This window comes from Cyprinus carpio, chromosome A5 (genome assembly GCF_018340385.1).
Source record: "Cyprinus carpio isolate SPL01 chromosome A5, ASM1834038v1, whole genome shotgun sequence".
NCBI classification, from domain to species: domain Eukaryota; kingdom Metazoa; phylum Chordata; class Actinopteri; order Cypriniformes; family Cyprinidae; genus Cyprinus; species Cyprinus carpio.
The window spans coordinates 31,581,938-31,607,960 of NC_056576.1; the positions used below are offsets into that span (position 1 = coordinate 31,581,938).

Genomic DNA, 26,023 nt, shown 5'->3' on the forward strand with positions numbered 1-26,023 from the left:
AAAATAAACAATTTAAAAATGTGAATCATGTGGAATGGCCTTTTTGATAATACACACAACATGTGCCAAAGTTATGGCACTCTTTACCATGGTAATGAATGATTACCATATTCATGCACCTCGTTATTCACAGTTGTGGTCAAAATTGTACATACACTTTGCAGTATCTGCAAAATGTTAATTATTTTACCAAAATAAGAGGGATCATATAAAATGCATGTTTTTTATTTTTTTTATTTAGTACTGATCTGAATATTTCACATAAAAGTTAAGCTGCTTGCTCTTCTTCAGAAAATTCCTTCAGGTCCCACAAAATTCTTTGGTTTTCAAGTATTTTTTGTTTTTTTGAATCTTTTGCATATTTGACTGTATGATTTTGAGATCCATCTTTTCACACTGCGGACAACTGAGGGACGTACATGCAACTATTACAAAAAGTTCAAATGCTCCAGAAGGAAACATGATGATTTAAGAGCCTGGGGTGTAAACTTTTTGAATTAGAAGATCAGGGTAAATTGAACTTATTTATGAACCGTGGGGCAGTTTAACTGTTTAGGACAAACAAGGGACTTATGAACAACTATCAAAAAAAATTAAATAAATAAATAAATAAATCAGCTGTGGATCATACAGGTAACAACACAGTATTAAGAATCAAGTGTTTGTAAACTTTTAAACGGAGTCATTTTTATAAATGTAACTATTATTTTCTCTTGTGGACTATATGTAAACATCTTTTATGTGAAATATCTTATTCGGGTCAGTACTAAATAAAAAAAATAACATCCATTTTTTATTATCCTTTTTATTTTGGTAAAATAATTAACATTTTACATACTGCAAATTGTATGTAAAATGTTGACCACAACTGTATATCAAGAACATAAACCATACCATAAAATGTCACGTGTATTGCCTTGGTATAATGTCAGATAACCAAGTGGTTCTCATCTGGTTTTAATTGACAACCCAGATTTTACGTTGGACATCAATTAGCAATCAAACACATAATGCTATATTATGACATTTGTACCAATTAGAGACTTGTACCATACTTACAGTATGTAAGTACTGTTATTTATTTCAACATAATTTTGTGTTATTCACCACCGCAATATCAAAATAAAGTGACATTATCATCTGATCACTAATTTATTTCGTGAACCAATCCAGTAACTTTTTTTGTCAGAACTATGATCCACATTTTAGCTAGATTATGATTTCCAAGCATTAAGATAACATCTTTTGTTTAATTTCTAATGGTTATCGTATCGGAGCTACAATATTGCTCTAGAAACCCCCACACACATATTAACTAGAGAGGCGGGGCCTGAAAGGGGGACTGGCAGTGACGCAACCCAGAAGGCGTGGCTTGCATTCTGGCGTTCCTGCCATTGAGAGGATTCTGTGTGCGGGGACTCGGGCGGAGTCGGTTTCGCTGTCGGGAAACGAGCTCAATCATTAAGTTAAAGTATTTAAAAAACGTTCAATTAGCGTGTTGTAATTTATCCTACTAATGGATGTTACTTCCCCGAAGACGCGTCGCATAAGGTGTGTTTTAATGCGGTTTTGGTGGGTGGATTTGGTGTAGTGCTGTGTAAACTGGAGTTACGGGAAGCGAAGGAGATTTTCTCGGCCCGGGTTTTCATGAACGGGCCCCTTACAACTTACTAAAGTTCGCAGACATACTTCAGTTTCTCTCTATTTTCACCATTCCCCGGTAAGTATGCATGTTTTATGAAATATGCAATGCATTTAGGATTGGTATGTACTGTAATGTTGATATTAAGGGAGGTTTAGCGGCATCGCTTTTGCTGTGTCGATTGTTCCAGTACAGCGTGTCCCAGCTGCATCCTATTATAGGCTCTACGCTTTACTTTACATGGCGATTTATTTTCTACCGCCACTCTGCGTTTAGCGGTGTAATTGAAGTTGCACTCTTTCTAAGATTATTTTGCGTATAAATTGATATGTTTCGCTTTTAATAATATTCTGTTAAGTTATTTATGGATCACGTTAGCAAATATGCTAAACCCGACCACGCAAGATTAATGTAAATCTATAAATAAAAGCGTCTTCGATAAACGCCACATGTTATGAAATTACAGTCAGTTCTATTTTAATGCATCCGCGGTTTGTATCTGATTTGGTTGTGGTGTTCAGTCTTAATAGTGCACTTTAAAGCTATGAAGTTGCGCCTTAATTGTATTTTTATTTATTTTGTTACTTCACACTGGGTTAGTTTATGCTTAACGTTAGTTAATTTGTATACGTTTTATTTTAATGTGGCGCCGATTATTAATCGTAATCTGTGACGTGAAACTTAATCGAGAGGTTTTGCTCGGTCGGCATTGCGACTCTTTGGAGTTTCTTCTGCGCCATTTGTTCTTTAATTCGCATTTGTCCACACGGTGTGTGTGTGTGTGTGTGTGTGTGTTTTATCCTTTTGACGCTTTCTAAGTCGGCTTGTCAGTTTTTATGTATATGTTGTATAATTTTTTTTTTTAAAGAAGTTTATTGTTTCATGACTGAGAAAGAAAAAGAATAATGCCATAAATCATTTTTATATGCTAAATACAATTTAATTTTGCTAAAAATTGATAAAAACATCAAGCATTCATTCTAAAGCTGCAGCAAATTTATAGCCTGTTGTTGTTTATACTATTAAGCTACTACAACAAATAAATCAGTAAACAGCTGCACACTTTTTAGTTTTTGGTATTAGTTCTTATTTGAGCACATACTGTGTAGCAAGTAGATTTACAGTGTTTTTCCAATGGAAGTCGAGTTTGTGTAATTGAAGTGCTTTTTGTGTGGCGTGTGTAAAAGGGCTTCTCTTCTGTGTTGCAGGTTCGAGTTACTCTGTGAGATTCACAGGATAAGGCCTTACACAGATGGGAAGAGTGTGTATGAAGCACCTTGAAGGTGCACCCAATCATTGGACTATTAGTTTCACATAATAAACTCTTTGGGGGAAAAAAATAATGATGATAATTTTTTGACTCTTGCCACTCATCCTAATATTGGTTCAAAGAACCTTTGTGAGCAATCATTATTGTTTTTGTGACGCCAAAAGTTTGAGACGACGCCATCAAAATGAGTGCAGAAGGATATCAGTACAGAGCGCTGTATGACTATAAGAAAGAGAGGGAGGAGGATATTGACCTGCATGTCGGGGACATTCTTACAGTCAGTAAAGGTGCACTACTTTCAGTTGGTTACACTGAGGGGATGGAGGAGAGACCAGATGAAATCGGATGGTTGCCTGGCTTTAATGAAAGCACTCAGGAAAAGGGGGACTTTCCTGGTACGTACGTGGAGTTCATCGGCAAGAAAAAGATTTCACCACCAACTCCCAAACCAAGGCCCCCAAGGCCTCTACCGGTGGTCCCTGGGCCCGCAAGGCCAGACTCAGACTCTGAGCAAAGTAAGTGAACTAATTTTTTTTTCGTGAATGTTATTTTCAGTCTTTTTGCCACATTGAGGCATCAGGAAATGTTGCTAACTGGACTCAAACGTACGTTGGCTGCACAAGTACTGCAGCTTGGTGCACTATGATGCGAGTAAGCCAGTGAATTCAAAATACTTATGTCTCAAACCCTCTACCTGTCTACCCTTTAAGCTGCTTTTCAGATAGTTGCTCACAGAAGCTGTATATTGTTAACCTGTAGATTAATATTTGGTCACCAGAGTTGCTTGGTGTCGTCGGATCTCAGGGTGCAAAATTTAAACGAACGCTCTTTCCTCTTAACTAGATCCATTCATGCTGATGCCAAACCCACGTGCCTCTCTCAAAATACCCACTCGCCACTTGTTCCATTTTCGTAACTAGTGACCAGATTTTACACCACCATTTCATCAAGAGATTGGATTTATAGCTGCAGCACACAAATGTCCCCTGAATATTTAAGGCTGTTTAAGGTTTTCACTGGGCTATGGTTCATAATTGCAAACATGGCAGGAAGCCCAGATCTGGATGAAGGCCTGCACACAGTAGTTTGTAATTGTCTGGCGTGGCTGCATCTTTCACACAGCCGCAGTATGAGCATTTAGAGCCCCCTATGGCTCCTTTAACATATCTCTCAACTCTCTTATTCTGTAGTTTTGGTCTGTGCTGTCTTTTGTGCCAGCTGTGACATTTGTTTTCTAGTCATGTGACCAGCAACTTCTAAAAAGGCTTGATCTGTATATTTATTGTACATGATGCAATACAGATTCTAAGGCCACTTTAATGCTTGAGCTTCTGTGGACCCAAATCCATTTGACGAGTTTCCATTTGATTCATTTGAGTTTAGTTTGTGTGGAAATGTTTGTCAACAGTCAGTATCTTTGCTCTTCTGTTTGGTGACGCTAATGGCACAGAGAGCAGTTAAGATTTAAACAAAGTGTATTAAATTGAACCCATACACAGCCAGTGTTCTTATTACTTTTTTCCTTGGTTAGCGATGTGTTTTTCAGGTTGTGGAACATAGATCAGAGTCATTGCTGTTGAAAAGCAGTGGCAAACTTGTGTGCTACTTCCTCGTCATGTGTGGTTTGATGCATAAAAACACAAGCACATACTTTTTTTTTTTTTTTTATCTTTGGCAAGAGATATTTTTGTTTGAAGCCCAACTAAATGCGTAAGCAGCATAACTGTAGCTAAAGTGACACTATAATCTGTTTTTGTTCTGAATGATTATTACGATTAATGTCCATTTTAACTGAAGGGAGAGGAGTGGAGAATGGCGTTTTGCAAAATGTAAAGCAGAAGCAGATCTGGATGATGGCCAGAACTTATGGCATTATGCTTCTCACACACTAGAAACAGAACTCAAACCCTGATCCTCCACACAACCACTAAATCCACATAAAATTCCAGCTTTCAAACCTAAGCACTTTTGACTTGGCGGTGATTAGTCGAATGACTAAAAACTCTGAGGTTGATTTACACTGTATACGTTTAGGAAGATGATTTTAGTCTTGCTGAAAATTCTCTGGTTTTTCTTCCTCATCTGAAATGACTTTATGAATTTTTTTTTTCTTGAATTTCCCGTAGTCAGTCTATTTGCATAACTCTTGCGTAAAGAATCAATGCAGAGAGAAGTGAAATGTCAGAAAATTATTCTAATTTTTATGCTTGAGGTGTTTTGTCATTATGCCAAATGCTATTGCTGGGGATGGGCGATATGGCCAAAAACTCATATCTCTGTATTTTTTGGCTGAAATGCTATATCTCGGTATTTTCTACATTTTCTATTTGGACTCTCTCTCTCTCTCTCTCTCTCTCTATCTATCTGTATATATATATATATATATATATATATATATATATATATATATATATATATATATATATATACAGGCAGAAGGCAGAAGTTCAATTCACTAAACATTAAAGCAAATAACACTAAAAAATTAAAGAAAATAACATAAGAGCACAGCTCCATTATTGCTATCATAAAATACACTTACTTGTAGGTTTAAATTTCTACATATGACATATGATGCATTTTTAATCACTCGTTTACTTAAGTCTGTGAACTTTAGCAGAGAATTGCATGCAAACGGCTCCTAACAGCAAAATGGAAATATTTCCATGATTTTCTAACATTTACAGATGGAGAATATAACATGTGAAATGTAAGTTATGCACTGAGGAAAACCCCACGTCTCAAATACATTAAACTGCACATGCAAGCCTCTCTGTCAGCAGCACGTCAGTCGGAGCATCTGAAGGGGCGAGCTACTTTAAACTGTGTATATATATATATGTATATATATGTGTATATATATATATATGTGTGTGTGTATGGATGTATGTATGTATGGTATGTATGTATGGTATGTATGGAGAGATCCAAGTAGAAAATGAGGAGAAACTCCAGAGCCAGCTGAGCTCATTTTCTTCTTTTTCTTTAAGATTTAGAAGAAGGGAAAAAACAAACAACCTTAAGTCTTGTAAACCAATTCAGCAGCTTGTTCTCCATTTTTAGTGTCTATTATAACAGCCTAGACTGTGATTTAATGTGTAATAGGAACCATTCCATCTTTACTCCCAGAAACTGTTAAATGTTCTTTTCAGTTCCAAAAACTAGTCATCTTAGTCATCAAAAACATATACAAGTCTCATCATTTACGGGTGGAAAACCCGTCAATTGACATTCACAGAATTCTTTGTGTGACAGCTTACATTTAAGTTTCATTTTTCTTTAGTGTTACCATCATGGTGTTTTCTCTAAATGGTGTCCCATCCATACTGCTAAATGGCAGAACTGAAATCAGTGTGAATGTATTGTGTATTTAAGGCACCCAGGTTTCACTTCTCATTGCCTCACTGTGTTTCAGATTTATTAGCCGCCACTGAATGGTCTTTTCCAGATTTTTCTCGTTCTCTCTCCTCCCAGCTCTCTTATTTCTCCATCTTCCTCTTTGAATTTTTGGATTATTCTTCTGGGGCCGGACCTGACAGAGGAGATTAAGGGGAAGTGTTGAGCTTTGGGCAGCTCGCTCGCTCGCTCTCTCTTTCTTTCTTTCTCTCTCTCTTTCTTTCTCTCTTTCTTTCTCTCTCTCTTTCTTTCTCTCTTTCTTTCTCTTCTTCTTCTTTCTCTTGAGCTTTCAGAACACAAATGCACCATGTCTTGGAGGCCAGTGTTTCTCTCTCTCTCTCTCTCTCTCTCTCTCTCTCTCTCTCTCTCTCTCTCTCTCTCTCTCTCTCTCTCTCTCTCTCTCTCTCTCTCTCTCTCTCTCTCTCTCTCTCTCTGTCCGAGCTGCAGGGGCTGACTTCAGAGAACAGCAGATGTGGAATTCCAGTCCACTCTGGCTCCCAGGCTTTTTATTTATTTTTTATATATAACACTAACATGCTCCTTTCTGTGGGCCTCTGGAGTGAGAGGATCCATATGTGCCCAGCCTAGCTTTTTGTTTTTATTTCTTGTTTTATTTGTTAAGTTAAGCCATTCTTGCTAAAGCTTTAAACTGCATTCTGGGTCCACAGAATGGTATTGCTCAGTTTTTCCTTCACTTGGGTTCCAATTTGGATGTTGGAATTTTTCTGTGCGTGACTCCAAACAGGGAATGAAATCTTTTATGGCTTCTTCTTTGACTTCTTCTGTACTATGGAAATTAGAGTTCCTCTTTATCCACCACTGTTCTATTTTATTGCATGGAGAATGATAGTAGCTGTTATACATACAGTATATATTTATAAGTACTTTCCAGCATACTTGGTTCCCCCAAAATTTAAATTAACTATTTTTATGTAATATTTCAGTTTATTATTAACCATATTATTAACCATTCATCCATGCACATAATTAAAAAAAAAATAATAATAATTATAACAAACCAAGTAAAATTAAAAAAAGTAACTTCCCTTCCCTCTCACATGAGATCACAACAATAGCAGACGACAACAGCCAAAGATCCAATCAATTCCCGAAGGACCAAGAACTGCCCTACATTTGTTTGTTTTTTGTTTTTCTCATTCAAGAAGCCGTTTCACTAAGGTATACCTCACAATAGGAAAGATGACTATTTCATGTTGACTTGCATAGCTGTGGAATGTGTATTTTTTTTATTCAATGGGCAACATTATTCAATAATAAATATGAAGAAATAACTAAATAAATTTGAGATGCACTGGTCACAACAGTGGACTAGTCATCCAAAAACTGATGAGCGCTAATATTTTTATTTTACCATTGATATTTTTAGCAGTGCTGTGCTTAAAGCTGTTAGAGGGTTTACATTTTAAAATTTAATTAAAGTTAATATTCCTTCTGAATGTTTGGCCAGTATTTTTTGGATGTCCCATCACAAGCATTATGTTTAAGACTCATCATGTAAAAAATAATAAATTAAACGTCCATCTGCTTGATATTTTTTAATATAACGTCTTCCATGTTCCATGTTCCAGTTTTCTGGAGTTCAGGCTTTTCTGTTTCCTTGGCTAATTAAAGTAGATGTGATAAAATTTTGTGCACGGTTGGACCAAAACTTGTTACTGGTCCATGCAAGGCCCGCATTTCTGTGCTTCATGAGATATGGCAGTCTTTTAGTGGGTGATTTTGCGAAAGTGATGCAATCTGTTTGTTCAGTTTTGAGATGCTACTTGTATACAGATCTGTTGTGGTTGTTGTTTTTGTTTATTTGAAAAATGCAGGGAATCACAAATGATTTAACTGTTAAAAAAGAAAAAAAAAACTGAGTATGTGTGAAAACTGTCAGGGAGAGCTGTGGCAGTTAACTGAAAGTGTGAGCTGATTGGGGGAAGGCATTGCTGGTGTTTGAGATAATTTGCTTCTCTCCTATTTAAAAAAAAAAAAAAAAAAGAGAGAATATATAAAATGTATATTGTAATATAGCCTAGTTAATTTATATCATTTTAATTTAATGCATTTATTTGTTTAATAATGTATTTGTTTAGATGCTATTATGTATCTTCTTAGGTATCTTGAAGTATCACAATAGGTGTAGGCCTATATATTGTTGCATATTTTATTCTTTATTGTCCACATTTAGCATTATGATAATATAGTCATCTAAAGTATAAAGTGATAATGTATAAAAAAAAAAATACAAATTTAAACAACAGTGTTTCCTGCAGACTTACAATCTATGTGTGGCGGTACTTCTATATACAAATATATATGTATATAGTATAAATATAAAATAGCAGATGGGCTTATTGAAAGTGAAATTCATTCTCTGCCAGCAGGAGGCGCTTCATTGGCAGTTTAGGTTAACTAATGAATTAACTCATGTAAAGTGTGACCGAACAAAGAATCAAAACATTTTCAAACAATATCTAGGGCATGTTGTAGTCCAGATTAAAATGTAAAAAAAAAAAAGTTTGAAAATAAATAGCCTATTAAGTCAAAATATTTAAGTGTTTGGTGCTGTGATGAACATCATAGCAAATACACAAATCTGAATGGTTGTTTAAATAATTTAAACACGTTTCAGAAACAGAAAGTAGTGCAGCTGCTTTGTTTACAGGGTTTCCTGGGTAACGGCTGAATTTCTGCAGTTTAGCGCCATCTGCTGTCAGAGAGCTTTCATCCAGAGCATCTCACGTGTTCTGCCATGCGCTTCTCATCCGTGCTTGTTTACATCAGAGTGCCACGCGTCTTTCACGCAGCATACAGCGGTGTTGTGCATTTTGACCAGTTGATGGGAAAAATATTCTTAAAATGCATTCAAAATTCTGTATAATTTTTAATATATTCACGTTACACGTCACAATTATTCACGTTATTTAGAAGTGCCTACGATAACGATATTGTGCATATTCATTACCGTGATATATCGAATTATGGCACAGTCTAGTGTTGATATTGACTTTTAGAGCATTTAGAGATGATTGTACTGATGCGTCATGATGCTAAATGTGGCGACCAGGCACGAACTGTTCAAGCTAAGCCACAGGAATGTGCACAATTACGGCCACGGCCACAAGCCACAAATAAATCAATGTATCGGAAACCCTGAAAAAATTTAAATTTTATCTTCTAAAGTGACCAACTTTGTCTAGAATGCTGCACAGGACATTTTTTCAAACAAATTTGTGAGGTGCATCCTGCTATCTCTTCAGGTTTCTTTCCCCGCTAAAGACGTTGTTCCTATGCAGGGTAATGGTACTCATTAGATCATGGTGGTTGTAACCGGGGCAGGACTGGTTTGTGGCCGTGGGCATAATTGCGCACATTCCTGTGGCTTAGCTTGAACAGTTTAGCATTTAGCATCATGACGAATCAGTACAATCATCTCTAAGCGCTGGTGCAGTAGGCAACGGAAAAGTGCTCTAGCAAAAAGAAAACTTGTGCTGATCCAGTTGACCGCGTTTGCCAGGATATGGAATGGCTATTACACATCCACTATGTTTTAAAGCAAGAAAAACTCTTTGAGGCTCTTTCTGTAGGATAAAGTTCTGTGTTGCATAACAGTCACAAGAGATCATATCTGTCGAAGCCTTTGGGTCAAAAGTGTATTGAAATTGTATAATGTTACCAGCGGTTTATCGTTGGTGTTGGTTATGTGAGGAGACATAGAAGTGTTTGTATGTAATACAATACTTTTTTTTTCAAGCCCATGTAGTAGAGCTGAAATCCAAATTCAAGTTCATTTTAGTAATTCAGTTCCTTTACATAACTAATGTAAACCAATGCAAACTAATTGGTCATGAATGGCTTTAAAACATGTTTATAAAAAACTTATTTATGAATTGGACTCCACAACATTTTACTGAACTGTTCCAAATTACACCATATTGTTATGTAGTATAAGGTCTGATCTTAGATGTGTTCATTATTCCCAGCAGGTCTGCAGCAGGAGTGTGATGTGTTGACTGAAATAATATTGATTTGCCATCAGTGAACAGGCACTGAACAGCTAAACCCTGCATGCAAACTAAACCGTAAACACTGAACTCATTAAAAGAAATAAAAGTATTTTCACTCCAGGGGTTTGAGATTGTTACAAGCTCTTAAAGCAACAGGACAAAACAAAGAACCTGTTATCTTCATGTAAGATCACAATGAATTTGTGCTGTTTTCAGGGCATGAAGATTGAAAACAGAAATAGCCCATCTGTGTCTATTTTTCTGCATAACCCTGAATTAGTAGCCTGGGATATATCTTGTGTGCTGTGATAGTTTGATGTGTGCTATCTGAGGTCAGGCATTTTCACACACGGCCCCTCTGCTTTTACATTGAGTGTTCATCACTGTAATATCTCACATTGCTATTACAGTAGATGTTGCAAATCATCAGCACAAGTGCCTTTTTGTCTTAAGTTTTTCTGTTGAGAAGTGGGTTGTTTGAAAACTTCTTTCTTCTGATGATTTGAGCTGTTATATTCTTTTATACACAACATTTTCCTCATTGATATAATTGTAATAAAATTTTGGAAGCTTATTTCTTGCATTGCATGTTGCTGTTACTGAAGATTTAATGAATAAAATTGATTACTTAACAATGTTTTACATGAGATATTAAATGGGGGAGGGTGGGGGACACCAAAAGGATAATGTTTCAAGAATCATCAAAGAAAAAACATTGCACAGCACAAATATTCACAGTAACCAGAACAGCTGATGACTCTAATGGAAACAATGCATCCCTTGCATCCCATGGCATAGAAACAACAGGACCTCCACACATTCAGACACTGCGCATGTTTAGACTTGCACACAGACTCCCTTTTCTAGAAGTTGCTATGGCAACCAAAATCTGCAGCCCACCTGATTGGCTTTCTGAATCTGAGCTGGGCTACTTTCTGTCTGTTTTCTGTTTGTTTAATTTGCTTGCAGAGAACTAGAGGCATTTTAAGCTGTTTTTCACGCACCAATGTTGCCAATGTTTACCCTTTGCCCGTAAACTCTTACAGCACTTGCATGTCATGAATGCATCTTAAATTGTTTCCATTTCCCGGTTGATTGCGTGATCTCAACTGCACAGCTGGGATAAATTAAGCCTAGTGGTTGGAAACAGAAGGTGTTTTCATGTGGATCTTTTTAGAGCATTGTTCACAGGAACACACTTGCTAAGTTTCCAATATTGCTGCTCTCAGTGGGTTGATGAGCTTAGCATGAGCATAATATTGCGTGAGTTCAATGCAGATGCATCCACTCTTGCTGGACTGCCCTGTTCTTAGTGTCACTTGCTTATACTTTGCATGTAACACATCACACAGCTCGTTACAGAGAGTGGTCAGACACTTTTCACCAAATAATAATAGCCAAAAAATCTCATTGAATTACATTGAAGAACACACCCAAGCCGAAACTTTGGGACAGGCTCTTTTGACCTGTGACCTTTGATTTGCATGGTCAAAACCTAAGAACTAAAGTCCAGTTCCTCTTTAGATACACAAAGATCTTGGAGAAGGTCTCTCAGGGACATAGTGGAACCTTGAACCAAAACATTTGGACTATTCCACTATCATCAATCCTGAATGTCATTCTATCTAGCCACGTAAAAGGCCAGCGCTATCAGATCACCCAAAGTTACTTAGAAGCAACTCAATCCCCCCCTTCCCTCTCAGTCTCGCGTCTCCGTGGAAATGCCCATCCAACACATGTAAATAAACACAAGACTCTTGGAATACAGTTCTACTGTGAAATGGGGTGTCCGTCATAACACGTATTTATTTTATTTTATTTATGTTGTGATTCCAGACCATTATAGTGTTACTCACTGAGCCAGTTTCAATCTCATGACAACATAGCCACTTAGCTATTACACCAAACATATGTGGGAAATGTAGGTATCTGTTAATTTCAAAGACCATATTTGTCACCTTTGACCAGAACATTTTGAGCTAAGGTAAAATTAGCCCAGATCTTTGAATCTGGATTCTAAGAAGCAGTGGGCTGGATAAGGTGTCTGTCTCAGCGCAGCGTACCAAAGTGACACTACACTCCAAATTTCTATATGAGGAATCGTCGTTCACTCTCCCTGCCACGAGTTCAGCAGTTCTCAGAAAATGAATAACCCTCCTTATGCTCGATCTAATGGACCCCAGATGGCTGTTGTCTTTCAAATTTAAGTTCAAAGGAAGGGGTGAGATATGAGCACTACAACTTTCTTTGCTTATCTCCCAGGCTAGCAAAGAAAAAAGTCCCAGAGCCTTGGGACTAAACAAGACCATTATTTCTAATGGCTTAAACCCCCATTTCCTCATGTGTGGTTATTTTTTCCCCCATTTAAGCAGCCTCCAAACTTTTAATTTGAGCCACTCCTTCTAAGGAGCTCTGCAAACTGTAAAGATACTCTTGATGCCTCTATAAAAAAAAAAGACTCTGTAAAGGGAATCCATTCATAATCTGCTGTGTTTGGGTCTGCGGCCTCGGATGCTGCTGACAGTCAAGTCTTTTAGAAATCCAAGCCTTTAAAAATGCTGTGCAACGAATCCAAATAAAGCTCAAGCCAGTCCCGCAGGCCTTTCATGCCTGTAGCTCAGTAACACTCCACCCTTCACCAGCAGCTGCATATTGCGGTCTGTTTGCTTTAGCCTTCTTGTCCACCTTCACTGAACACATATCCTACAGGTCAGCACCAGCCCTGAAACCCCTGCCCCGGCCACACTTAGATGTGCCATCCAAATGTGCTTCTCGCTGCACCACATAAATACATGAAGACCACTACTGATCTAAGCACGCAGTGACTTTGGAGTGGTTCATGGTGTAAAGTTCTTGTTTTCCTTGGAGGCTTTGAAATTATGGAGTTTGGTGCTTAATGAAAAGCTAGTAGATGTTCAAAGGTACTTGGCGGCTTTTTGATGCGAACGTTCAACTTTCTCTCCTCTAGGCTCGAGCGCTCTTTTAGACCTGACGGAGCAGTTCACTCCTCCAGAGGTAGCTCCGCCTGTGCTGCTCAAGCTCCTTGAGGTCATCGAGAAGAAAGGTGAATAGAGCCATCACACATATTTCTTTGTCATGTGTACGCCATAATACTGCATTTTCTACATGTGTTAACTCGCATATAAACTCTGTACAGGTCTAGACAACCCTACGCTCTACAGAAACTTCACTGCTGGAGGAGGGCTGGATGTCAGACAATGCTTTGATAGTGGTGAGTGACACATTGTATTAGCTGTCGCTACTATCAGTAAATATGTAAACTGGTGCGATGCGACAAATGCTTTACAGTCCATGCTGTGTGAAAAAATGCAGCAAAATCACAGCCTTAACCAGCATAGCTTGATATTACTATTGCTTCTTTTTCAAAAACTCCAACATGAAGTAATACAATTGACAGCTCATCTCACACAATTTGTGCTACAGACATGTGGCTTCTTAAGAACAGGTGTTCTGTCGGTTGTATAAGCAGTCAGATTTAGTTTTCACCAGCAAATGAGAAAACGGGTAAAAATCCAGATTGTCACTTAGTCTCGGCAATGGATTTTGACCCAGGACGTCCTAGCAACCCCATACTGTAGCAGCTTCTAACAGCTACTAAGAATCCTTTTAGAAACCACATTTCAACATCCTGGCAACCACCCAGAACAAGCTAGAATTTTTGCACTGGGCACCACTCATATTTTCAGCATACTACAAATAGAAAAAGAAATGTCTTGTCGGTTATCGTAGCAAAAGCTGGTTAAGAGAAAAATCAGTCAATCAAAAAGATTTATCGCTTGTCTCTTTGTGCCGGTGCTAGCTTCATTCCTTCCTGGCTTACTGATGTCTGTGTTCTTTAAATCAGACCCTGCCTCGGTGGATCTTGATCAGATGGACCTTCAGATGTTGTGTGACAGTCTGAGGAGGTATCTTCAAGATCTACCTCAGCCTGTCGTTCCCTCTGTGGTCTACAGTGAGATGATACGCATCGCTCAAGGTGGGTTTCCTTAGGATTACTGCATATCAGTATTAGATCAACAGCCATACAACTCTCAGAGGATTTCTATGATATAATAATAATCCATATTAATACAGCCATGTGAATAATTGGATTTACACTGGGATGAGTTGCCAATTCTCAGCTTGCCCCTAAAGTAATATTTAAACTTCCATCAAATGCTATGGCTTAAGTCATTTTTAAACTGGTTCATTTCAATGTTTTAGCTATGTAAGTACAGCTCTTATGTTAAAGGATTGTTTTTTGTAACATATCAAATATCACAGTAACAATAGCTTAAAGTTTACTTCTTTAGCTCAAATCAGGTTAAAATATTTATTTTTTAAAGGATTTTAATCAGGCTTGTCCTGCTAATTTACATTTTAGAATAAGCGCTTTCAGCTATTTCAGTTGAAATGTAGGACCTCTTTTAAACTGTCATGTTCAGAGTTATGATATCTCCTGTTCATTTTTCATAAGTGGTTCATTACATGGTCACTCTCAGAAGTGACGTAGAACTTTCAAATTAAACTTAAGGGCCTTAAAACCAAAGGATACATGGAATAATCAGACCATTTTCTGTTGATCTCATTTCATTATTAGAGCCACAGGGTGGTGCTATTGTTCTGATGCGTTTTAGCCAGATGGCGAGCCTTCTACAATGATGACGAGCCTTCTACAAAGCCTTCATGAAAGAAGAAGGTTTTGCACAGTCCCATGTAGTGGAGACTCATCTAACAAGATCGTGTGGTTGTATCATCACAGCGCGTGCTTTTATGAGTACACATGTCCCAGCACTTATCTGATTTTGTGTCTACAAACCCCAGCCGATTCTACAGCAAAAAGTATTCCAGGTGTTGTATTGGTAGTTGGCTTAAGGGTGTTAACTTTATCTGCCCTCGCTGTTTGACTGAACGTTCTGTCCTTGTGCTAAACAAATTGTAGCTGGTGTAAACTAACATGTATCCAGTTTTAGAGAGAACACTTTTTTTTTTTCTTCTTCTTCTTTTCACTTTGCAGTACTCTTTTGGGTAGTGTACAGTCACGTGGCTGGAAACAGGATATCTGTGGTTAATAGAACTAAAGCAAACCTGAAACTTATCTGCGACATCAGAGCTGTCAACCAATCACCTCTCAGTGTACCTTACACACTTGTCATTTGTCTCGCTTACGATCTTGTGCGGTTAGTTGCACGCTGAGCGCGATTTTCCACACGACTGCATGTTCTTTTTTTTCTTTTTTTGTTTGCATATTTCCTCGCTGATTATTGGTATGTTTAGCTCACTATAAATACATAGCCCTTGAGACAAATGTCAAGGGACGTGTTCTGACAACATTCTAAGTGTATGAATGTGGGTGTGAGAAAGGCCTTTTTTCAAACACTCTTCTATCTCTCGGTCTCTTCAGAAGTGCAGAGTACAGACGAATGTGCACATCACCTGCGGCTGGTGGCCAGCTCCTCTGCACTTCCTCCGCAGTACTGGCTAACCCTGCAGAGCTTGCTGCGCCACTTCTCTCGTGTATGCCAGGCCTCAGCTGCCAACCTGCTTAGTGCTCGTGCCCTCGCTGAGATCTTCAGCCCGACACTCTTCAGACAGCAGCCCACCAGGTACATCCTCACACATATGCTAATGAATCACATTGTTGTCAGCTAGCTCGTTAGCAAAAAACCTGATGTTTAATTTCCCTTCCCAGCTGTGAGCCCAACCCAGAGGCACACATCAGGATAATTGAAGTCCTGGTGACCAGTGAATGGAGTGACAGTCAGGCGGCTCCAGGTAAATACACTATAATGCTGATTACAATCCACTCTAAGGTGATGGTTCTCAACCAATAAGTTATTTAGCTAAATTAACAATCCTAATTAAAATGGTACAAAAAAATTAAAAATGTAAAACTTCAAACTTAGCATCATATTGGAGAAAGGCAGCCTTGAGTTTGAGAAACACTGCTCTAAGGGTGTGCATACAGAGTAAACATGCTACATTTATTCTTTTGGTCATTACAAAAAAACAATGGTGGGGGAAATGGATAGTGATAGCAAGCTGGATTCAAACCAAAGTTGTCCAAACATTGAGCCAAGTACAGAGTACCTTGGCTCAGTGTCTCATACATGCACCTTTATTTAAAGTATCAGAGTAAATAGAGGGCTGGCAACATTGGGAAGAATATTAGGCAGGTAAATGAGAAATAGCATGTAATGGACCGGCACCTGGGTTTGCTGCATGAGCCACCTTGACTTAATAGTGAGTGCTAGCCACTAGTCCACAGATCAGACTGATGTTCACACTTGTGCATAAAATCAAAAAGCAAGCTCTGCTGAACAGAAAAGAGATATTAAAAAGGGAGATGCCCAGTTCGATCTGTTTTATGCAGCAAAAGGAAGACAGCATTGATGTTCTTTATTCTTATATGAAGTAACTGTTCACTTTACTTCAGCAGTGTGTAGTCTTGGCTGCAGTATTGCTCTTTGATATGAATGTTTAATGTCTGGGAGTGCTCTGTTGAAAAATCTGCATTCCACTCCCTTGCTTTTGTGGGTCAGGTTCATTTAGAGATGGGACAGACCACAGAGGCGCTTTTGCTGTGTGTATGCTGCCTCGAACACAGACCAGTTGTCTAGTTGGGCTTTTATAGCACTAGTAAAGTCTCTCTCCCTGTCTTTATCCGTCTATCTCTCTCAGGCTGCCAGGGGCCCCAAGTCTGACTGTGTGACTGTTTAAATGTTTTATTACCTGTTAAGGCCTATTTATACCTTGCCCTGGCATGGAGCGAGCTCAGCTGTCAGTAATTTGCACCTGCAGGAGGCTGGGTTGGGCGAGTCCAGACTCAAAAGCACACTTGCCTCCTTTCTGCTCGGGCAGCTCAATTTCTTCTTGTACCTCCTGTACAAGCTTTCACACAAACACGAATCACACAAGTGGCACTTTTAACTGGAACTTGTTGCCCATACACGATTCCTGCGCATGTGGCGGTGGGTAGCAGTGGATGTGTGTGTTAATTTGAGTGCAAGTGTGCGTGTGTGTGCATGTTCCTAGTTACTGGGAGGCTATTTTAAGCTGGTGGCAAAAGGCCCACTTGGATTGGGTTGGACTGAAGTGCGGTCTGCTCCACAGAGCTCTCTTGTTCACTTGCAACGGTGGCTGTTCTGTCTTGTGTGCAATCTCACACACTTGCAAATGTTCACTTCCGAGGATTTTACTCCACCCCCCGGCCCCCTCCTGCCTGTGCCTCATTCCCCTCCTAAAACATAAGGGTGCACAGCTCAGCAGTATTCGAACCTGAGCAAGTTAATCATGAGACTGAACCCTTGAAGCCAGACAGAGTGAATGAGCCGAGAGAGAGAGTTGGTTAGCAGCGGTGCGACCCCAGCAATCATTAACCCAGCCATCCCGGAGCAGGCGTCATTCTCCACCCCTCTCAGATCTGCTTTATTTCTTCAGGCTCTACGGTTTCAATCTGTCGGACTCAGCTTCTCTTTATCAACTTGGATTTTGTTGGATATCTTCAGACTGCCACCGTTTCTTTAGACTCCTGCACCTGTCAAGTTGGAATATTTTTCAAAAGGACTGTCTCTTGGATTTACTAAGAATCACAAGAAATGCTTCCCGGACGGACTTGCTGAACAAAAGGCTGCTTGACTTCTGCTGAACATGCACAACTTGCAATGTAAGTGTGTGGTTTTGGTTTGTCAGGAAGTTTGGTGTAATGATTGGTTACTTTTGTCAAAGTGCATAAAAGTAAAGCAGCATGTCATCGCTTTGGGAAGTTAACCGGTTTTTCAGAGGGCATGATAGTGGCTCTTCTCAGATGTCTTTATTTTGTTTCCTGTTCTGGCTCTTTCACTAAAGCTCTTACTTGTATATCCTTGCTTCTCCACTGTGCGATTGGCTATTGCCTGTGTGTGTCAAGACTAGCAGAAGTGCGACCTGCTATGAAAAGTGGGTTAACCTGTTTGACTGACACTGGCATGTCTGAACACGTGAGGTGAACGTGTTGTATTATTCATCGGCTCCAAAAAAGTCAGGGTATTGAATATCTTTAAAACACGAAGTCAACTTATCTTAAAACTAAAATTTTTATTTTTATTTATTTTTATTTTATATATATAACAGATACGCTGCTTTATCGGTTGATGTTGGAAACGGTCTGTTACACTTGTCCACCTGCTGGACTGTTAAGTACACCAGTTGAAGTGCCTTTCTGAGCTGTCCTTAGAGTGCTGAACATGACAATAGTCCATGTTCCTGGGGCCATTTTTAACCCTACTTAGAACTGCGGCTATTTCAAGCTCGAATCGCTGATCTCTCCCCTCCTACAGTCCTCCGTGAGTCGCATTTGGGGATTATAAGAAGTATTTGCAAGCCGTGCCTGCCTCCTGACCTGGCCTTGTCTTTGACGTAGGGACTGCCTACGTGCCGCTGCAGAAGCGATCAGAGCTCTGCTTTTGTCTGCCTACCAGCAGAGGGGCCATACTGATCACTTCTGCTCAGAGGCGGGGCATTGCAAAGCTGCATCACAGATACAGAAAGGGAGGGGGTGACAGAGAAAGACAGTGAGGCTTCAGTTCCTTTCCTCATTCGAAAGATGCTGTGCTGCAGTGCACCTTGTCTGTGATTTACCTCCCTGCGTTTGACAGCATTGAAACGGCTTAGACAACCCTTATGTTCCACACGGATAAAGGACTGGATCACATACTTCGGAGCAGAAACATCTTACTTTTGATACATTTCGCATTGTCAACTTTTGAATGGACAAAGGACTGTTGCAATTACATCACTGCACTCAGGACTTGGAAGAAATAGAGACAGGTGATGAGGCAGGAGTGGCCAGCAACAGTCCTGCTGCACCATTGGCTAGGGTAAGTGATGTAATGGCTTTCACTGATCCCACTCTCCAGGGTTTTTCGAAAAATTTTCTCAAAGTGATGAGCAAGAAGAACCTGGATTTATTATATCCATTCAGAGGAGGTTTGCCAAGAAAACTGTATGCGAGTCCTTCCGGATATGCAACGCACCATTAAGCATGGCAGATTTAGAGAGCCTGAGACTTGACACTGGATCAGGAGCTGGATCAGACCTGCTGTTTTACATAGAAATAGACGCACCAGGTAACTGTTGAAGTTGGTGCATTTCAAAAGTGTAATTTTTAAGGCTTAATTTGACGGGTGATTGGTCTGTCCATGGTATTGGATGCAAGCGTTTGTTTCAAAACTGGTTTAACATTTGCTATTGACTTGTTCTTATGGTGATCTTGCATAGATTATTGTGAGTGTCTCTCCATAGAGGATGCATCTGCTTTAGGTACCACAGAGCATTGGACGATTTGTTGGTTAGGTTCTTGTAGGTTTATCTGGTTTAATATCTCTGTGTGCATGTTTCTTACTCCGATTGCACTAGGCAGAAAATGCTTAGTGACGATAGTGACTGAAGCGAACAAAGGAGAGACAGTGAGTGTGCATGAGATGGTGTGGGGGGGGGGGTTGTGTTGGAAGATAAAAATAGCCCACCGCTTCAGCTCTGCCTCATGTTCCACAGAGACTACACTGCCCCCGCTGCTTCTCGTCACTCGGCGCAGCAGCCAATCAGATGCAACCTCTGCCTCTATCCAGCAAAGCAACATGTTCTCAATGGTTAGGGATTCTGGCATTAATGTGCATATTGCAATGCTTTGAAAAGCCCATCAGTGGGTCTCTGTATGCTAAACAGTGCTAATTCTGTTCTGAAGCACTTGTTGTCAAGCATCTCTGATTGTGCATCTCGGGAACAGCTTATTGGCATAATGCTGGCCAGATCAGGAAATGGTGATGAAATGAAAAGGGTTTTTTCAAAGGGTCAATGAAATGCGTTCTCACTGAGTAAAGAATCCGACTCCCTGCTGAGTGCTCGAGAGACATGTGCTCAGCTGCATTTAATGAAATGGAAAACGCTGGAAGGGGAGGAGGAAAGAATTCTAGAAAACTGCAGTAACCATTGCATGCTTTGAAAACGTAACTCTCACAGTTGGAAGGAAACATACATGGCTAACTTGACAGGAAAACACCAAAGGATGTTTTAGGGGTTTTCAGTTCTCCTCATCAGATTAAAGCATCCTTTAGTTATACTGTTATTTCATATCGACACAGGTTTTGTTGTCTGTGTAAATGCCCTTGAGTGCTGTTGGTTTATCAACCAGTTTCTCTCTTTCCCTTCACAGCACTACCTCCCAAGCCACCTAAACCAACGTCTGTCACTAACAACGGTATGAACAACAACATGGCTCTGCAAGATGCTGAATGGTACTGGGGGGATATCTCCAGGCAAGTACTCACCAAACCTAATGTTTGGTCAGATAAGCATGCATTTAAAAAAAAAAAAAATTATTGTTCTTATTAATGTTGCTTCATGTAAAATTTGACTCCCTTTCTGTTGCAGGGAGGAGGTCAACGAAAAGCTTCGGGACACTGCTGATGGTACATTTTTGGTCCGAGATGCTTCCACTAAAATGCATGGGGATTACACACTGACACTGAGGTACGTTCTCCTTTGTAAAAACCATATGTGTCTGCATTTCTTTTTATTTAGGGTGCTTGCCTTGACTCTGGATTGATCCAAAGGATTGGTCTAAATAATGCTACTTTTTATTGGGCATATAGGAAAGGAGGTAACAACAAGCTGATCAAAATCTTCCATCGTGATGGAAAATACGGCTTTTCAGACCCTCTGACCTTCAACTCTGTGGTTGAGTTGATCAACCATTATCGGCACGAGTCTCTCGCCCAGTACAACCCCAAACTAGATGTGAAACTACTGTATCCTGTGTCCAAGCACCAACAGGTAATCATCCTCTAATTTCACTGGAATATAGAGTGTCCTGAAGAACTTCACTCTAGATCATCACGTTTCAGTTGGAAACATTTTATTGAATGTTTTTTTTTAAAATCATTTACAGGATCAGGTGGTGAAGGAGGACAACATTGATGCTGTTGGGAAGAAGTTGCACGAATACCACCAGCAGTACCAAGAAAAGAACAGAGAGTACGACCGACTCTATGAGGAATACACTAGAACATCACAGGTGTGCTCTTAAATGCATTTATAGTCGATGATTGTCTATGTGTTTCAGTAAAGCAATCACACAGAGCTCGAGGAAAGCTCTTCAGGGGAAAGCTCGCATTCTGACATGCTTTTGTCTGCTCTCTAGGAAATACAAATGAAAAGGACTGCCATTGAAGCTTTTAATGAGACCATAAAGATCTTTGAAGAGCAGTGCCAGACACAAGAACGGTACAGCAAAGAATATATTGAGAAGTTTAGGAGGGAAGGCAATGAGAAGGAAATCCAAAGGTGAGTCTTGAAGCTGAGAACATCTTAAGTAGTCGTTTGGGGAATATTTCAGAAGTGTAATGCAATGTTTCAACACAGGATTATGGTCAACTATGAGAAGTTAAAATCCCGCATCAGTGAAATTGTGGACAGTAAACGGCGTCTCGAAGAAGATCTGAAGAAGCAGGCGGCAGACTACAGAGAGATTGACAAGCGGATGAACAGCATTAAGCCTGACCTCATCCAGCTCAGAAAGACCAGGGATCAGTACCTCATGTAAGTAGCTCACACTCCATAGGTTCTGCACTTCAAATTTAACACATAGGACACAATCTTGCATTCGGAAATGGAGCGCGATGTAATGTAACAAATGATTACATTTTTTGTTGCTGCGCAGGTGGTTGACACAGAAAGGGGTCAGACAGAAGAAACTCAACGAATGGTTGGGAATCAACAACGACAACCAGGACGAGTGAGTATTCTACGTATCACATTTATAGCCACTTGATATTTAAAAGTTGTGCTGGTTACTAAATCAAACTGTGCACTTCTGTGCTAGTCAATACTCAATGGTGGATGATGATGAGGATTTGCCACACCATGATGAACGTTCCTGGAAGCTTGGTAACATTATCCGGAACCAGGCAGAGGCCCTTCTGCGAGGCAAGAGAGACGGAACATTCCTGGTCAGGGACAGCAGCAAACCAGGATGTTATGCCTGTAGTGTTGTGTACGTATCATACATATTTGGAGAGTTGTTAGTTGTTCTTACCATCATCTCTGTGCAATACTGAAATAGGTGCATGTTGAAATAGGAAATTGCAAAAGGCACTGATGATTAAAACCATCTCTTTGTCGTCTTGCAGTGTGGATGGTGAGGTCAAGCACTGCGTCATCAACAAGACACCCACAGGATATGGCTTCGCTGAGCCCTACAACCTTTACAGCTCTCTGAAAGAACTGGTCTTGCACTACCAGCATACATCCCTGGTTCAACACAATGACTCTTTGAATGTCACGTTAGCATACCCAGTCTACGCACACCAGAGGCGGTGAGGACTCGTGAACACACCCTTGGGACTCATTATGAACACGGGAGTTGAGAAAGGGCCTCCCCTCGAATGGAGACGCCTCCAGTTAGGCTGCTACCGAGGGCTGCTTTTTGCCTTGAATCGACCATGTCGGAAAGACAAGAAAGCAAAACCCAAAACGAACATTTCAGCCAGTCTGAATGTAGTTTTCTTTATTGAGTGGAAACTGCTAAAATGTAACTCACTCTCCCAAAGTGGAGGACTTTGGAGGCCTTTTCCAAATGGTGCTTGTTCATTTCAAAGCTTTAACCGCTGCTGGAATGTGGAACATTGATTAGACCCCCTTATTTTTTTTTTTTTACCTCTTCTAACCCATGACCTGCTCAGTTCAGGTCCTCACTTGGGTGTGTGTGTGTGTGTGTGTGTGTGTACGAGAGAATGTGATGTGACCAAAACTCACAGAATCTGAAAGCTATCGGGATGTTCAACATGATGTGTTAAACTTTCACGAACAGACCATGGAATCAGCTGATCAAATGTAGCAAGATGGCACTTTCAAAACAGTATCTATTAGTTTTCCTGTAAGAGACTCCTACATGAACGTTGATATGACACGTCTCGCCTGAAAGGAGCCGCGCAATGAGAAACGAATGAGATGCTTGGCATTTCTTTTGTGAGCATTATAGTGACAGACTCTAAATACATTTCTGCTTTACGGACTGGAAAGAAAGGAACTGAAACGGACTTCACACTGTACATACAGATACCATCAAAAGCTATGTGACAAAACCATATTGTACCAAAAAAAAACGCAGTTCCTTCTCAGTTTTATTCTTATATGCTATGCAAATTCTGTATTTTCCATCTTCTTTGCAAAGTTGTGAGTTTTATTTTACATGTTGCTACCAACAATATAAACTTGTTTTTATTGCTTAAACTCTTTTTTTAGATATCTAAGAGGATATTTTAAGTGTCAAAACGCAGAGAAAGATGGCTTCAGTTTTACAAAAGAAGTGAGGAAAAAGTACTTTTATCACATATTTCTTTATCAGCCGCTGGTAAAATTAAAGAGAGAGTATTTTATCAGTCTTTTTCACTTGGAGCTGATTTTCTCTTGGGCAGAGTCTGGAGGACATTAGCGCTGCTTCTGTCTACAGTAATGGTGATATATATATATATACGTATATGAATATTTTCACTAGAGCAAACATTAACGAAAAAAAAAACATAACATTTGAAATAACTAAATTGAATTATTAATGTCATTAACAATACTGCAGGTTCCCAAACCAATATAGAGGTTTATTTTATGATATCTGTCCCATAATCAAGAGCGTATTGATTTGATCCTCTGGAATGATGGAAAAAAGCATTTCTTTCGGTGACTTAACTCCCTCTCATTCCTTGTCAACATAGTATTTTTTTCTGTATCAGAAAATCCTTAATGGCGTTTACATAGATGGATCAACTCAGTTTGACTAGTACCCAATGTTCTAGTTTGCGCCACGTTATCTAAAACAAAATTTTATTACTTGATTGCAACACAGTTAGGGGAACCCACCAGCTTGACATTCTCAGATAGCTACAGTATTTGTGATTTTATCATCAGTAAATCAGTATTGCTTTTGCCTTCCCCTCTCGTCTGCATTGCAGTTACACTTGGCAAATGCATTTGATGTTTTGCATAAATAAACATCAATATGACACCAGTAATAATGTAATTTTTCATGTCACTTTTGTTGGTCAAACTTTTTGTTCCTATATTTTGAATTTGTTTGACTCCTTGTTTTAACTAGGCCTGATTGCCTTAAAATAAGTCAGGTTTTTTGTTTTGTTTTTAATGCAGACAGTACTGTTGAATTTCACCAGTTTGAGTTTCTTGAGTATTTGAACATCTTTAATATAAGATTTGCGAGAGGAATGGCAATTCTTGCATTTTTCTGCCGTGTCTATACGCACAATTGTCCTACACTATGTGACCCTGCCTGTGAAAACCCAGCTAAAGTCCATTTTTTTGTGATTTACTGGTTTCTACATTTATTTATTTAAAAAAAAGATGTAGAACATTCTGTGAAAATATAACCTTTATATCTTTAATATTGACTGAGTAAGGCCATGTCAAAGATTGAAATCATAGTGAAATTAATGGTTGAAATCAAACTTTGATGCTTATCTCATAATAAGATTTTAAAACTTCAGCCTGGATTTCACCCAACGAGTTAGCATATAGTTCTCAAATGATAAGAAGTGCTCTCTCGGAGTCACTGTTTTTTTCTGAGTAAACTAGAATGTGGTTATAAATATTTAAACTTCACAGGCCAGTTATTTTTGAAATTTTACTGCTTGTGATTTTGAAAGTCTGAGAATCAGGAATCGAAGTTCACACAATCTTATTATTTGTTGTTGCTTTTTTATTGTACATCTGCAAATGTCACTCTAAGCCTACACACTCAATTTCAATGAAGAAAGCTTTCATGGTAACTTATCTGAGGCTTTTTTTTTTTTTTTTTTTTTTGTCTCCCCTTTCTTTGTTGTACTCTTCTTTTCAGTTGTCGCTGAAAGGCCTCAGACTTCCTTGTTTCACATTATCATGGTAGTCCTCTTTCTGCAGCCCCTTATCTCAGAATTTCTTGCATTTTGTGAATCCATTTTTTTTTTTAATTGCATAGCATTGGTTTACAGACATTGTTACCAGAATGCTGAAAATGAAATTAACCAGTGTGTTCCAGTTCTAAAAAATGCTTCAGATCTGTATTGGCTTTTTTTATTTTATTTTTTTTATAAAGATAAATAAAATGATGTTTTGGAGACTAAAAGTCTTTGGTCATGATCATTTCTGGTCTGTTCTATAGATGTCTAGAATTTGACAGTTGACTGTTGAACTCCATTCTATTTCAGAGACTTGAGGTTATGCAAATGTTGTGGCGTGATATGATGGTACGGCATTGATGTCATCAGTCACTAAACGGGCTGAAGGTTACAGAACTTCATGGTCTCGCTTTGAGAAATGCAACAGGTTTACATGATTAGTTAGGTGCTTTTACTTGGCGTTTTTTTTTTTTGGTTTTTTTTTGTTTGTTTTTTTCTCTCTTTCTCTCTGAGTTCTTTCCTGGCTAACAACTTGTAAAGTTATTTAAACAAGGGTCTTACTAGTTTGACTTAAAGACTTTAAAGTTCAGTGGTGGCAATCCAATACAGTACCAACATTTTTGGGTTTTAGAAACTTTGAAATGTATTTACATTACCATGACCTGCACAGGCCCGATAATATGCAAAATTATTGGCATAAGTTGAATAGCTTCAAATATGTGAACTTGTTCCAAGAGATTGATTTGAAATATAGATATTAACCTAATAACTTAATATATAT

At 39.0% G+C, this 26,023-nt stretch overlaps 1 protein-coding gene across 4 annotated transcripts; it reads left to right on the top strand.

Moving 5' to 3' along the window:
- The first annotated feature begins 1,382 nt into the window (after window positions 1–1,382).
- Window positions 1,383–25,469, top strand: LOC109087913 (phosphatidylinositol 3-kinase regulatory subunit alpha-like). 4 transcript variants are annotated; one of them, XM_042756895.1, is made up of 16 exons: window positions 1,383–1,720; window positions 2,851–3,427; window positions 13,290–13,385; window positions 13,479–13,553; window positions 14,187–14,318; window positions 15,726–15,927; window positions 16,014–16,096; window positions 20,514–20,616; window positions 20,732–20,830; window positions 20,953–21,133; window positions 21,249–21,374; window positions 21,501–21,643; window positions 21,722–21,898; window positions 22,020–22,094; window positions 22,182–22,352; window positions 22,489–25,469. In XM_042756895.1, the coding sequence occupies exons 2-16, from the start codon at window positions 3,097–3,099 to the stop codon at window positions 22,676–22,678; spliced, it is 2,184 nt and encodes a 727-aa protein (XP_042612829.1). In that variant the 5' UTR covers window positions 1,383–1,720; window positions 2,851–3,096; the 3' UTR covers window positions 22,679–25,469. The 4 variants fall into 4 exon arrangements, with proteins under 4 accessions (XP_042612829.1, XP_042612831.1, XP_042612832.1 ...); XM_042756897.1 differs by lacking the exons at window positions 1,383–1,720; window positions 2,851–3,427; window positions 13,290–13,385; ... (2 more) ...; window positions 15,726–15,927; window positions 16,014–16,096 and adding an exon at window positions 17,112–17,987; XM_042756898.1 differs by lacking the exons at window positions 1,383–1,720; window positions 2,851–3,427; window positions 13,290–13,385; ... (2 more) ...; window positions 15,726–15,927; window positions 16,014–16,096 and adding an exon at window positions 18,529–19,179.
- Window positions 25,470–26,023: the final 554 nt, after the last annotated feature.

Excerpts from the sequence above, each read along its gene's own strand:
- LOC109087913 (XM_042756895.1), top strand. The coding sequence starts at position 3,097 with ATGAGTGCAGAAGGATATCAGTACAGAGCGCTGTATGACTATAAGAAA. Across the intron at positions 15,928-16,013 it reads TTCAGACAGCAGCCCACCAG|CTGTGAGCCCAACCCAGAGG; the intron begins GTACATCCTCAC and ends TTCCCTTCCCAG. Across the intron at positions 16,097-20,513 it reads TGACAGTCAGGCGGCTCCAG|CACTACCTCCCAAGCCACCT; the intron begins GTAAATACACTA and ends TTCCCTTCACAG.